The following is a 12,578-nucleotide window of genomic DNA, read 5'->3' as shown; positions in this document are numbered from 1 at the left end:
TGTATGTGCATGGTCCTAATGAACTTTGTTTAAGCACTGTCTAATGCTTTTCTGCCCATTTTGTCTACCTCTGTTCCAATTCTGGAAGGATAACGTATTCTTTTCTTCCTTGTGTAGGTCTGATATGTTCTGTTAAACAGATATATCATGCCATCCTAGAGATGAATGCATTTCTGTGCTGGGTAAAATGACATTTCTGAATAATTTGCTCACCACTTTGTTAAGTTTATAAGTGCTTTGGGGGACATGTAACTTTGGTTATGTGATACATGAAAACTATTAAGATATATTATTTATATGTGCTAGGTTTATGTGTGACAATTGATTTCTTGATACTTTGCCTGTGGACACCATTCCTGAAGTTGCATTATGAATTAAATGAGCCCATTGAAGTTCAGGAATGAATAGATATGCTTTTTTCTGGTTCAGGTTCATCTCCAGTTTTGAGTAGCTCACCTCTGGAATCAATGGAAGATGCAGCTATTAAACACCAAGAAATTAGGCCCAAGATGAGAAGACAGAAAAGTTGCCGTGTGTGCTGGAAGCTAGGAATTAATGGCTTTATCTCCCCACACCACATGTCCCTTCACTCTCTTGATGTTCAGTTCTTTTGAAAACATTGACCACATTTTCTTGTGCCTAATCCTAACAACTTACAGTGCATTTATAAAACTGTATAATGTACTACTATGTACAATAGAAGTAAGGCACAGTTATGACTTTGAATTTGCCTCTTGTTGAGACATGCATTATTTTCCCTGGCTTGCATGCCTATGTTCAAATGTGTAAATTCAATAGATTTTTTAGGGCCTGATCCTCAGCTAGTATATTTGCTCCTCTGAAGCCAATAAAACTGCACCACTTTACACCAGCTGAGGATCTGGCCTTAATTTAAAATCAAAACAAAATTCCTGACAAAAAAACATGAGCAAAAAAAATAAATGAGCTGATCACAAGTTAGGCATTTGAAGAATACATCAAGTCAAACTTTTATTAGCAAAGTTGAATTCCATGTATAATGAAAATATCTTTTAAAACCATACATGTACATAGGCATGATACAAACGGCAACTACAGTACAAACACATTTTTCTAAACCTTAATAAATTTACATTAACATTCATCTAGTAAAAAAAAGAATGGTGTGAACTTAGTACCACATTTGTCTTGATCTTTTTACATGAAGTAACAAAATATCTTGTGTAAAATAAAAAATACAGTATGCTTTGGCTCATACCCATATATTGGTTCCTGCATGAAAACTGAATTACTGCAGATAACAAAGCTTGATCTGATAGTCAAAACTTTTACATGAAAGATATGGTGCTGAAGTGTAAACATGTACCAATATTCAGGAGATCAAATGGCAAACATTATGTATATACTTTATACGGAAACACTAAACATTAAAAAAAGATGCTTTTGAGGGCATGATCTTTTGTCAAGTTAATGGAATTTCTGCCAGCAAGCCCTAACAATGATTTCCCTTCAATTTCTCTCTCCTTACATGGTTGTTACTTAAAATAATTGAGATACACTATAGACAGCATGTCTAAATATCCTTTTTATTTGTGTAACTATGACTGCATGATTGAAATTACAGTGAAATGCCTCTTCAGATGTATACAAGGCTTAGAATAAAAGTACCCAATTACCTAACATTGTTTTCCAAAGCTACGTGTAAAATTATTGTCAAAAGCCTGGAAAGATGCAACCTGCTCATTTTTATTTAATTCACTTGGGGGAAAAAGTCTGATCCTGCAAACTTTTATTTACACGAGAATCATTGGCTCATATGAATCATTAGCTCCATGGGAGTACTCATCTGAATAAGGGGTACTCATAAGAGTTTGTATGATCAGGCCAAAACAAAGTGACAAATCATTGAACTACTGCATCATGTTGAAAGCTGACCTACAGAAGATATGATTTCTTATTAATTATATATACTAAACAACCTAACCATTGTAATTTTAATAAATTTATTAATGGAGTTATATGATGGGGTTGCTGAACTGAACTCCATGACCCAGGAGGTCCCTTCCAATCCTGCAGTCTATGTTCCAATATATATATATATTGATTTATTCATAGGGGAAAATAACTTGTCTATTGTCTTAATTGGAAGCAGATACATGGCCAAGACACTTATCCTGTATTGGAATCCAGTATCAAAGCCTCCTTGGGAATCCCACTGATGTAAATGGGAGAATGCACAGAGATGGAAATACAGTTTTTAAAATGCATAAACTCCTTTGAACTTTGTGCCCGTGAGCTCACAAACACCACCAGAGACTAAACTGGAGATGGAGGCCATTCCGAAGAATACAATATTATGCAAGCTTTCTTTCTTGGGTGGATTGTGCATATTTTAAAATGTAATGCTCTGATATATGAGGGCCAGATTCTAATGCCCTTACCCTTGTTGAATAGGCCATACTCCATGAGTATGTAGTATTAGAGTAGATGGGAATACTAGTGGAGGCTAGGATTATCCAACATGAGTAAAGCGTTTGGTCCTTATTACCAGGGAGGAGTAACCCGCTGTATTTTGCTTACCTAAAACTTTTCATTATAAAAGATTTTTGCAACCTTTTCTTTGAGTAGCTCTATCACCTCCATTGTTTAAAGTGGGCCTTTGAAATTCATTAGGGAGAAATCCCTGGAACCAGAGAAGTGCCTTTTCTTTGTCAGATGAAATTCCATTCAGGTGTGGCTGAGATATAAGCTTCTGAAAATCACCTTTACCCTTCTGTGATTTGTGCTGCCAGTAAAATGTTGGCAGCATGCCAAAATAATAATAGAATTAACTCTAATCTGAGCTTGATCCCATGCCGCTATCAGAGCAGCAACAGACAGAACAGGAGTGAGGGGAGAGAGAGCCAAGCTTTTCTCCTTTCTAAAACCCCTTCCCTCTACTTCCCCCAGGAGTACCACATGGGGAAGGAGCTTCCCTCACCTCCAGAAGGTTGAAAAGAGGAGAACTGTTCCACACTCATAGTAATCTCTTCATTTTCCTTAGACCCAGCACGTGACTCCAGTAACCTAGTCACACCTTTCTATGGAATATCAGTTTTCTCTTACTGCTAACTAAAATGGTTACTGTAATTAAGTCCTCAAGCTGTGCTGGAGGTTTAGGTTCAAACTGACTGATGATGTATGATAGGGGGAGCTGTTGCATTTGCATATAATTAAAATTTGTTTTTACTTTTTCCTTTAAAAGAAACCTAAGAAATTACAGACAAAAATCTATGTTTAAAAATATTAGTTACAGTTGTAAAGTTCAAATCAGAAAATTTAGGAAAGGCCAGAATTAAGGTTTCATATGCAACCTTAATTCAGCTTTCACGTGTGTATGTATTATGAGATATACTACATGATCACATGGCATTTTTTTCATAAGACCCCTGTCTCATTCAGTGTATGCAGTTTTAATATAGGAGGAGTTTTTTGTATGTAACAAATTAAATGAAAAATCATTACAGATTTCCAAAATGTTATTTGATTAAGAGGATTTCAAGCACTTCTGAAAAATATCAGAAATACCTGTTCTCTTAATTGTGGTACCACATTTATGGTGCTAATACTTTAAATGCAACATAAGTATCAAAATGTCCCCTTCTTTACACCAAACCCCATTGAAATGAATGGAACTGGCCTGCTTTGCATGAAAGGAAAAATTGGCTCCAAAAGTATAAACTGTTTTGCTGTTTTGTTTTTAAAATGACATCTCTTTTGGAAGCATATTTTAATCTTCTGCACATTCCAGGATATAAAGTAGATATAGTGGTGCCTAAAAAAATCCCTGCTGAAAAAGAATTACTCAAGAAAGAGAATGGAGCTAGACAGACACAAGAATCTCTGGGAATTTCAGACGTTTGTTTAATATTCATTGGGCAGAATCCTAAAAAGTCAGTGCACGTTTAAAAAAATTTCATTGCACATCTTTTTGTCACAGTGTGATTTTTAGGCCCTGAGGAGTAATGAATCACGAACATTAAGATTTAAGAGACTGAATAAAAAAAAATAGAAAAAGTACTCATACCGACACAGATGAATAGCACATCACAGGGATGTCATCAGCAACTTTAAGCTACAAATGAGCAAGTCATAGCAGAGGATGCTTATTCATTATTTGATAAGAGGCTGTCCCACTAATGTGGTGTGAAATTTGTGTCTGTTTAACATAGATGTTTCTGGGACAATGACTCCAGTTGAACCGAACATCCTGTAAGTGCAAGAAAAATGCATATCTTTGCTGACTTTTCATGGCTCATATCGTACCTAATGTGTGAGTGTGAGCAGCCATCCAAACTTGCAGATGGCAGTGGCCCACAGTCCTAAAGGTTTGCCCCAATCAGAGGTACAAACCCTTTGAACAGAGGAGTTGTTTAGTAGCTATGGGGAGTAGAAGGAGAAGGCTTCTGTAATTGAGCTCTTACCTAATACACTCTAACACCCTAGTCTGGACCTTTCCCTCCTCTACAATCAGATTTCTCTCTGAGGATTCTGTGCCACCTACAGAAGTTGGCACAGCAGTAGGGGAGAAGAAGAGAGGCTCTGGCTACTCAATGGACCATTAAAAAAAAACTAGAAAGGCCAGTAATTTGTGGATGGGAGCAGTGGTGGTTGGGGACTTATTACTCCATCTTGCTGGATAAGGCTAACTAGGGCCTCTCCCTGTCCTATTAAGAGTTTCTTTAGAGGGTAGAAAGAGAAAAGATGAAGAGACTAAACTTAATGTTTACAAAATCCAAGGCAATCAAAACATTTCAATTAAAAAAAAAAGAATATTCGGTGGAAATAACTGAGAAGGCAAGGAAACTTTCCTCTGCTAGCCAAACATTGCTCCCCTGTGCTAGTGCAGAGCCCCCTCAAAGTGAAATGGATTAAGAACAGACTAGCAACAAATTGAAAATTGTAACACAAGTCTGGTCAATTCTCAGTTTATTTCACTTTCAGGTTCTCATGCACTAGTGTCAGTGGACACTCGTCCTGTCGGTTAATTTGTCTGGAGTCCTGAAAAAAGTCACCTTGTGTGACTTGGGACAGGATGTAAGGTTTCAGTTTCCTGCCAGAACCTCTGTGTGTGAGACCCTTCTCCCCTCCCCCAAACTGACCAGTCCCTTTTCAGTGATCAAGTTGAATTAACTGTAAAAAAAATATACAGTACAAATAGTGAGACATTTGTCAAATTCTCCCAATTTTAGGGATCTGAGGTGCTAATAATACAGTATAGTGTGCTAACTATTTTAACCTATGACCATATCATTCTCTTATAAGCCACCTATAAGTAGTCCCATTGGCCTTTATTCCAAATAGATGGTAGATTTAGGGCCAGCACCCAACAGCTACCATTGTTTTCAATTGTTGTTGAGAACTTTTGAAACTCAAGCCACTTCATTTAAGTACATGAATGGGAGCTGGTCCCTTAGGTATTGTATAAAATTAAAACCAGTGTTATGATTATTTAATAACGTGCATCGTGCCGCTCATAAAGTTGTAATTCTGGGTCTGATCCTGCAAACCCTTACTCATGGGAGTAGTCTTTACTTACACTATTATTTCCACTGAAGTACTTGCAATGAAATCAACAGAGCTATTTGCCTAAGGACTACTCGTGTATAAAAGATTTTGCAGGAATTATCTTGTATATAGTAAAATTTCTCCTTCTAACAATGACTAAATTGTAATTATGCAGATACAACCATTTTAAAAGAACAACACAGAACTACAAGGAACATTTGCACCGTACCGAAGTTAACAAAATATAAAAGAAAAAAAAAACTTTTAAAAATAATTGGGAGACCAAATATAAAAAGGAATGAGTAGCAAATTGGGAATTTTAAACCTTATTCAGTAAACCATATAGAAAAGAAATTCTAGTGTAATCCATTTTTTAAAAAAGTAACAATGCAGGATGTGAAAATATTTTTTTAAAAAAATACCTAATTATTCAGGGTTTATTTTTTGGAGAGAGAAACAATTATTTTTAAGTATTATCCAAAAGAAAGAGGAAAAGCTAATATATGGACTGTTTCATACACAACTAGTCCCTCTATTTCTACATAGCAATACAGACTCGTGCTAGGATCATTTTCTCACTTCAAATTAAAACCAGTCTGTGTTTTCAGTTATGTAAATATTAACATAATATGTACAAGAGAGACAAGGTGGATGTCTCTTATTGGACCAACGTCTTCTTCTGAAGAACCCTGTGTAGCTCAAAAGTTGGTCTCTTTCCCCAACAGAAACTGGTACAAAACAAAGATATTACCTCACCCACCATGTCTCTCTGGTATCCTGGGACCAACATCACTACAGCAACACTGTAAATAATATGTACAATGCATTCCTGAAATGTATGCTCGCATACAGATATACAGACAGAAAGCAGACAAAACGCAGTTGCTTAGAAATGCAGCTTTCAAAGATCTTGGGTGGCAGATTCAGGTGGCCTTTTTAGTAGTCTAAAGACCTGATCCTGCTTCCTTGACACATCGAACAGATGTGGGATGAGCCTCGTTATCCTCTGCCAAAGGAAAACTAGTGTAACTGAACTTGTTTAAGGAAAGAGTGACAGCTACTGGAGAGAAGATATAGATACCAGATCGGAACCGGTTTCTTTTGAGAGCAAGTTTGAGATCAAATTACTTGTGGATAAAGCTGTGTCGCTAAGTAATTGCAATCAGCTCTAGCCACTAATTCTAGAATTACTTAAACAGACTTTCTTTTTCTTCGTGAACATTAAATAATATATGGAATGTATTTCTATAGTGTTTTCAATTATTTTTTTCTTGGTGTTAACTTTTAAAGTAATCTCCCTTCTCCCACCCCCACTATCTTCTGACCTCCACCATGCTAAGGTCATTATATATTAGGGAATACTGGATGTAAATGTCTATACAAAGTGACAAAGCATACAAGAAATAGAAAGTTATATAGAGAAACATGTAGGGTAACAAGTATCTATATACATATGTAACACTGAGAAGCTATGGTTTTGGTCAGACTGAGTGGTATATATTGTATGTGAGTGTATTATTCACCTGTTTTTATGAATGAAAACACCTGAACAATCAGGACTGAAAAGTCTCAAAAGTCATGTTTTGATAGCAGCGACTAATTCCCATATTACCTGGAGGTTGGGGTTCTGACTGATTCGTTCTGCAATCTACTTCTGATTACCTATGGTAATAGTTGATTACTAGTCAAGATAAATATGGAAATTTGAAATGAATCATTTATGATAATATTTTATGCGTGGAGAGGAAAAGTTGCTGTAGAACTTCCAGTGCTTTCAACGGATCCTTTTTCCTTAGATCCAGCGTAAGCGCCAATAAATGAACCATCTTCATTAAACATCCCTTGGTCCCCTTCTCCATAATCTACCAAACTATCAGCACTTTCCGTAGCTTTAATGTCCCCGTTAAGTGACTGGAGGCTGCCTTTGAGTGGCTTCTCATCGCTGTCACTATGAAATAAAGAAAAAAAATCTTCCCAAAATCTAGCTTTGTATTACAGTTACAAAAGCAATCGTTCATTTCCTTTGTCAAAATAAACAGACATATTGAGGGAAGAGGGAATCAGATACATTTTGATTGGGATACATTTTCAAAATATTGCACACAACACATTACTCACTTGATTCCAAGTCAAGTCAATGGATGTGGTGCCGCTAATACACCCTGCTCTGTGCATTGTTTGCATTTTGCATTTTTTGTAATTTTGAATTTAAGGAATAGGTCAAAAAACAAAACAAAAACCAAAAAATGCAAACATTACTGAAAAGAATGGATTGTGGACAGTTTTTATTTTTCCTTTTTTGTCCCTTTTCCTTCTTTTGCCATTGAAAATGGAGGGAGGAGGAAGGGGAAAAGACAAAAAAGCTGAAAACCGGCTCTAATGATGCATCATTGTATCTTATTTTGTATCTTAAAGAGAGGCATAAAGAGTCTGATTTTACAAAGTAAAGAGCCATTTGTATTGCCCATTGCAGGGTCCATTTCCTTCACCTAGCCTTTGAAGTGGAGTAGGTGGATTGAGGTAAAGGCTGATGTTTGGGGGTATTGGTACTTTATTGTGTCCTGCTGCTTGGTGGAAGGGGTGAGCACTTTGGTTTTTGTAACTTTAAATGATCGGCATGGTGCTGGTGGGCACTTTTATTTATTCTGAGTAATAAATAAAAATATATTTTGCATGTTTATCTATTTCGCAACTGCACAGTCATAATCCACATTCACTCAGTGGAGCACCCTGTTCCTGTCTAGGGACAACTGGGCCACACTATCGGGGCTTATGAGCCTGCTACAGCCTTGGGTAAGAGAGCTGGATCTCTTTTGCTTTCAGATGCAGAGGTGCCAGGTTTGACTTCAGTGCTGAAGACCCATCTAGGGGCACAGAATTACATAAAGTGGGTAATTTATATGCACAAACAGGTAGGCCCCTAAACAGCTGTGTGCCCCAAATACCAATCTGTACATACAATTGCAGTTACTGCACATGCCATAATATATGTGGATCTTGACTCATCTCTGAAATATCAGGCCCAAACCTCACTTCTTCATACCATTTGTATTCAGTACAAAGAGCCCATCATTTCATATGCTCTAGAATTACTTGGGAAGAGTCTCCAAATCTGTTTTGGGCTGCTCTGGCTTTGCACTTAATTCACCATTCACCATTGAGCCTTCCCCAGTCCCATGCAGGGTTTGTGGCTGGATTACACCTGTGTATGGCTAATCCTTAATTGCTGGAATGACCCTTGTGTTGGCAGGCTGTGCTCTCTTCAGCTACACCTAAGGATTAGAGTAGCAGCCGTGTTAGTCTGTATTCGCAAAAAGAAAAGGAGTACTTGTGGTCTCTAAGGTGCCACAAGTACTCCTTTTCTTTTTACCTAAGGATTAAGGAGTCACAAAGGTCCCAGACTCTGGATTTGTGCCAAATACACCCTGACCAGCCCAGAGCTCTGGGCCATTCCCTTTGAATGATACCCCAGTTTTTCCGTGACAAAGGGGAAAGTTATTTTGCAACATTTTTCACAAAGGATGTGTTCCATTTTTCAGTTAACTCTGTGGAACCTATCAGCATCACAGCTTAGTTGCACATTGATTACAGCATTACATCTCCAACCTCAAACTCTGAATTTACATATGTATATGAAAGAATGATTCAATGAAGTGTTAAAAGACACCTAGTGTTATTTGGCAAAGCTATAATGAAAAAATTTATGCTAATCTATATTAATTCAAATCCTTTTTTATTAGGCATAGCAAAAATAGCAAAGAAGACACAACACCTAATTACTAAGAAGGAGTCAAAAGAGGCAATTTGCAATGAGGACCTGTTTAAGGCTGCTACGAAAAAATGCATTGGAAACAGTGAAGCCTAAAGGAAACTGTATCTTCTGACTGAGGTACTCCAGTGGAAATGGCATGAGAAATCCCAGGAGATCTTGCAATGAGAGCCTGTTATTGTATATTCTGGAAAGCTCAGCATTTCCGATCTAAAAAAAGGCTGGGAGTTTGTCACAGACGTTTCCCAACTGCCACGAGATATAAGTAATATTATTAGAAATTCTTATACTAATAAAAATGGGCAAAGAAGCAATAGCATTTTTTAGTCAAAGACACGATGTTACAAGTTTAACTGTAATCCCTAAAATATTAGGCAACTGGGCCATATTCCTGCTCTCATTTATGCCAATGTCTGCCTAGTAACGCCACTGAAATCAGTGGAGTTCCACTGGCTTTACAATGAAGAAGGTGACAGCAGAGTACAGCCATGTGTATCTCTAGGATATCTATGTCTCCCAGAAAGATGCTCATGGCCAATGATGATCTGAAGTAAATCATCTTACGTACATATCCAAACAGAAAATGGTCGAGACTGAGAGAATCCAATTAGATGGTTCTATTAAAGTGATTTCAGGAGAACCAACAAATTAATGCAACTTACCGTAGTTGCACATAAAAATTGAGTAACTTCTGCACAACTTCACCGCACGACCTCTCAAGATGTGAATGCAATGGCACTGCCTGCTGGCTACCCCCTCACACTGCAGCTCTAGGAGCCCAGGCAGCCTTAACAACCCAGCTGTCTTCTCACTCTTGCTCCGTATAAATGGTACAGAGAGACTGTCATACATTGGACTGTTACAAGACCAGATATTCAGGATAGGCATTAGACCATACATTTGCCCCTCTCAGACCAGCACTTTGAAGTCTTAAGCATCTCCTCCAAGTTGTGATCAGCACTTTTGACTGCAATTGACTTCAGGGGGAGTTGAAATTGGTCAGCACCTCATAGGAGGTGCTCACACTGCCACAGGATCACCTGCTATTTTGTTGGCTGGTCAAAAGATACTGGCCTGTTAGTTTACATTAATCTGTCCCACTCTATTGACTTCAGTGGGACTGAAGGTCATTAGAATCAGGAGATATAAAAATATCTCAAGTATGTTTTCATCTATCATGAAAAGAAATAACCAAAGAAAAATGGAAAGTAGATGTAGATGCTACAAAAATCTTCCAAATTGTTGGGCCCAAGATTGGGTTTCTAAGCTAGTAACATAAAAGTTCAATTCCGCCATCCTCACTTAAACTATTACTGAAGTTATTAGTAATGTTGACTGAATAAGGATGTCAGTAACTGGCCCCCAAATTTGTTTCTTCATAATCAATATACAAAATATTTCTTGCTTATTTTACCATATACAGTATTTGTATTTCTAGAAAATACAAGCTGTATTTGGGGATGAAAATTACTAACCTCATGACATTCTTACCTTTCTAAATATTTGTCCCATTAGAAGGCATTAAAAATTAAATAAAAATGAAATTATGCATGAAAAAACCTTATCCTTGGTAAATAATCTAGTATACATACCGGATTTAGCCAGCAACGTTTGTGTTTTTAAAGCTAGTTAACCAGTATTCAAATATGGCTCATACCACGATGTATTTTCATATGTAATGTAAATATATAATGTAATTAATTAGCCTCATTAGTCTTGAATGCAGCCAAGTGTAACTATTTTACTTCTTATATAGAAACTACTGTACTGATATTTATTTGCCATTTTCTGTCTTTTTAATTTTTCTCTCTTCTTTTGCAGAATGAACAACCCCCATGTTACTAAGGGCCCAATCAAAACCCACTGGAATCAATGAGAGTCTTTCCATTGACTTCAATGGATTTTGGATTAGGCCCAATATAAACATTATATAACAATATATATAAAAGGTGCTAAATAAGAAACAGATGGAAAAATAGGGCTACTCCATCAAAAATTACCTATATCATAACTTGGGTGGATTAAAGTGTTCTGGATATATCTTTACATTCATATTATCATCCACTCCCATGGGGTTTGCTTTGAAAATGAAAAAATAGTGTTACTTGCATGCTATAATAAAAACACATTAAATAAATACTTGTGAAGATACTGGGGGAAAAAAACATTTGATGTAGTAGATCATATTTACCTATATTCCCCAAAGATCTCATCTTTAATTGATTGAGCTTCAGGATCTGGATGCAAATCCTCTTTTTCTTTCACTGTACAAATGAAAGAAAGAATAGATCTGTTCACCATGCTGTTTCATGTATCATTTTTATTTTTGGCAGATTCTATGGGAAAACTGTCAATCATTATCTACAGCTGGAGGGCAACATATTTAGTTAAGTGTTTTGCATTGCACAGAGGAGTATGTTTTCAAGAGGTGTAGAATGGGGTAGCTGCCTAATTCCCAAGGACCCTAGTCAGAGTTTTGCAGCTAAATCCTTGTACACTGCTTTGAAAATGCAGCCCCTACAATTTCTTTTACTAAGACACATTTCTTTCCTGTGTAATTCAGGCTATATCTGGAACCATAATGTGTATGTCATTATAATACTATTTAGTTGGCATATGAATTTAAAAATTGCCATGCTGGAAAAAAAGATTTACAGGTGCATCTAGTCAAGTATCCTGCCTCTATCAGTTGGTAATTCAGGATGTTTCCAAGGAAGGTATAAAATTAGGGTGACTAGATGTCCTGATTTTATAGGGACAGTCCCGATATTTGGGGCTTTTTCTTATATAGAGCCCTATTACCCCCCATCCCGATTTTTCATACTTGCTGTCTGGTCACCCTATGTAAATCCATGTAATTTGTTTACAAACCTAATTATGCAGTACCATGTGGGAAATTTCTTTCTGATTTCTGCTGACAATCAACGTGTACTACAGCCACTATTACTTTTATCCTAGCTAGTTTAATTGTGATTAGATTTAGGAAAAAAAAATTGTGGGAACACAATTATTGTAACTGGGTATATAAAATAGGTAATTGCACATGCCAAAAAAAGGCAAATTAGAAGACTTTAGTCCAATAAACACATGCAGCTCTAGTGAATATGGACAAGATCTTTTAAGAAATGTTGGTCCCAAACCCCCACTGAAATCAATGGGAATTAGGCACCTTAAGTACCTTTATAAAAATCTGGCCCTGTGTGTACAAGTTAGGGTCCCAGTTCTGCAACTGGATCCCCTAGCACGGCCCCCTGTGTTTGTATAGTGCTCAATGAAATAAAAA

General features: G+C 36.9%; 1 protein-coding gene across 12 annotated transcripts in view; it reads right to left on the bottom strand.

The window, feature by feature from the left end:
- Positions 1-964: 964 nt before the first annotated feature.
- The window catches only part of CHL1 (cell adhesion molecule L1 like), a 195,929-nt gene continuing 184,315 nt past the window's right edge, over positions 965-12,578 (bottom strand). For 10 of the 12 annotated variants that reach the window (XM_048857096.2, XM_048857094.2, XM_075130261.1 and 7 more), the window contains 2 exons: positions 11,487-11,559; positions 965-7,474 (listed from right to left, as the gene is read on the bottom strand). In XM_048857096.2, coding sequence (XP_048713053.2) covers positions 7,258-7,474; positions 11,487-11,559 — 290 coding nt within the window. In that variant the 3' untranslated portion in view covers positions 965-7,257. Of the gene's footprint in view, positions 7,475-11,295; positions 11,375-11,486; positions 11,560-12,578 lie in introns of all 12 variants that reach the window. The other 2 variants (XR_012669187.1, XM_075130263.1) reach the window with 2 other exon arrangements.

Source organism: Caretta caretta, chromosome 7 (assembly GCF_965140235.1).
Source record: "Caretta caretta isolate rCarCar2 chromosome 7, rCarCar1.hap1, whole genome shotgun sequence".
Taxonomy (NCBI): Eukaryota; Metazoa; Chordata; order Testudines; family Cheloniidae; genus Caretta; species Caretta caretta.
This window is presented reverse-complemented; position numbering and strand designations above follow the sequence as displayed.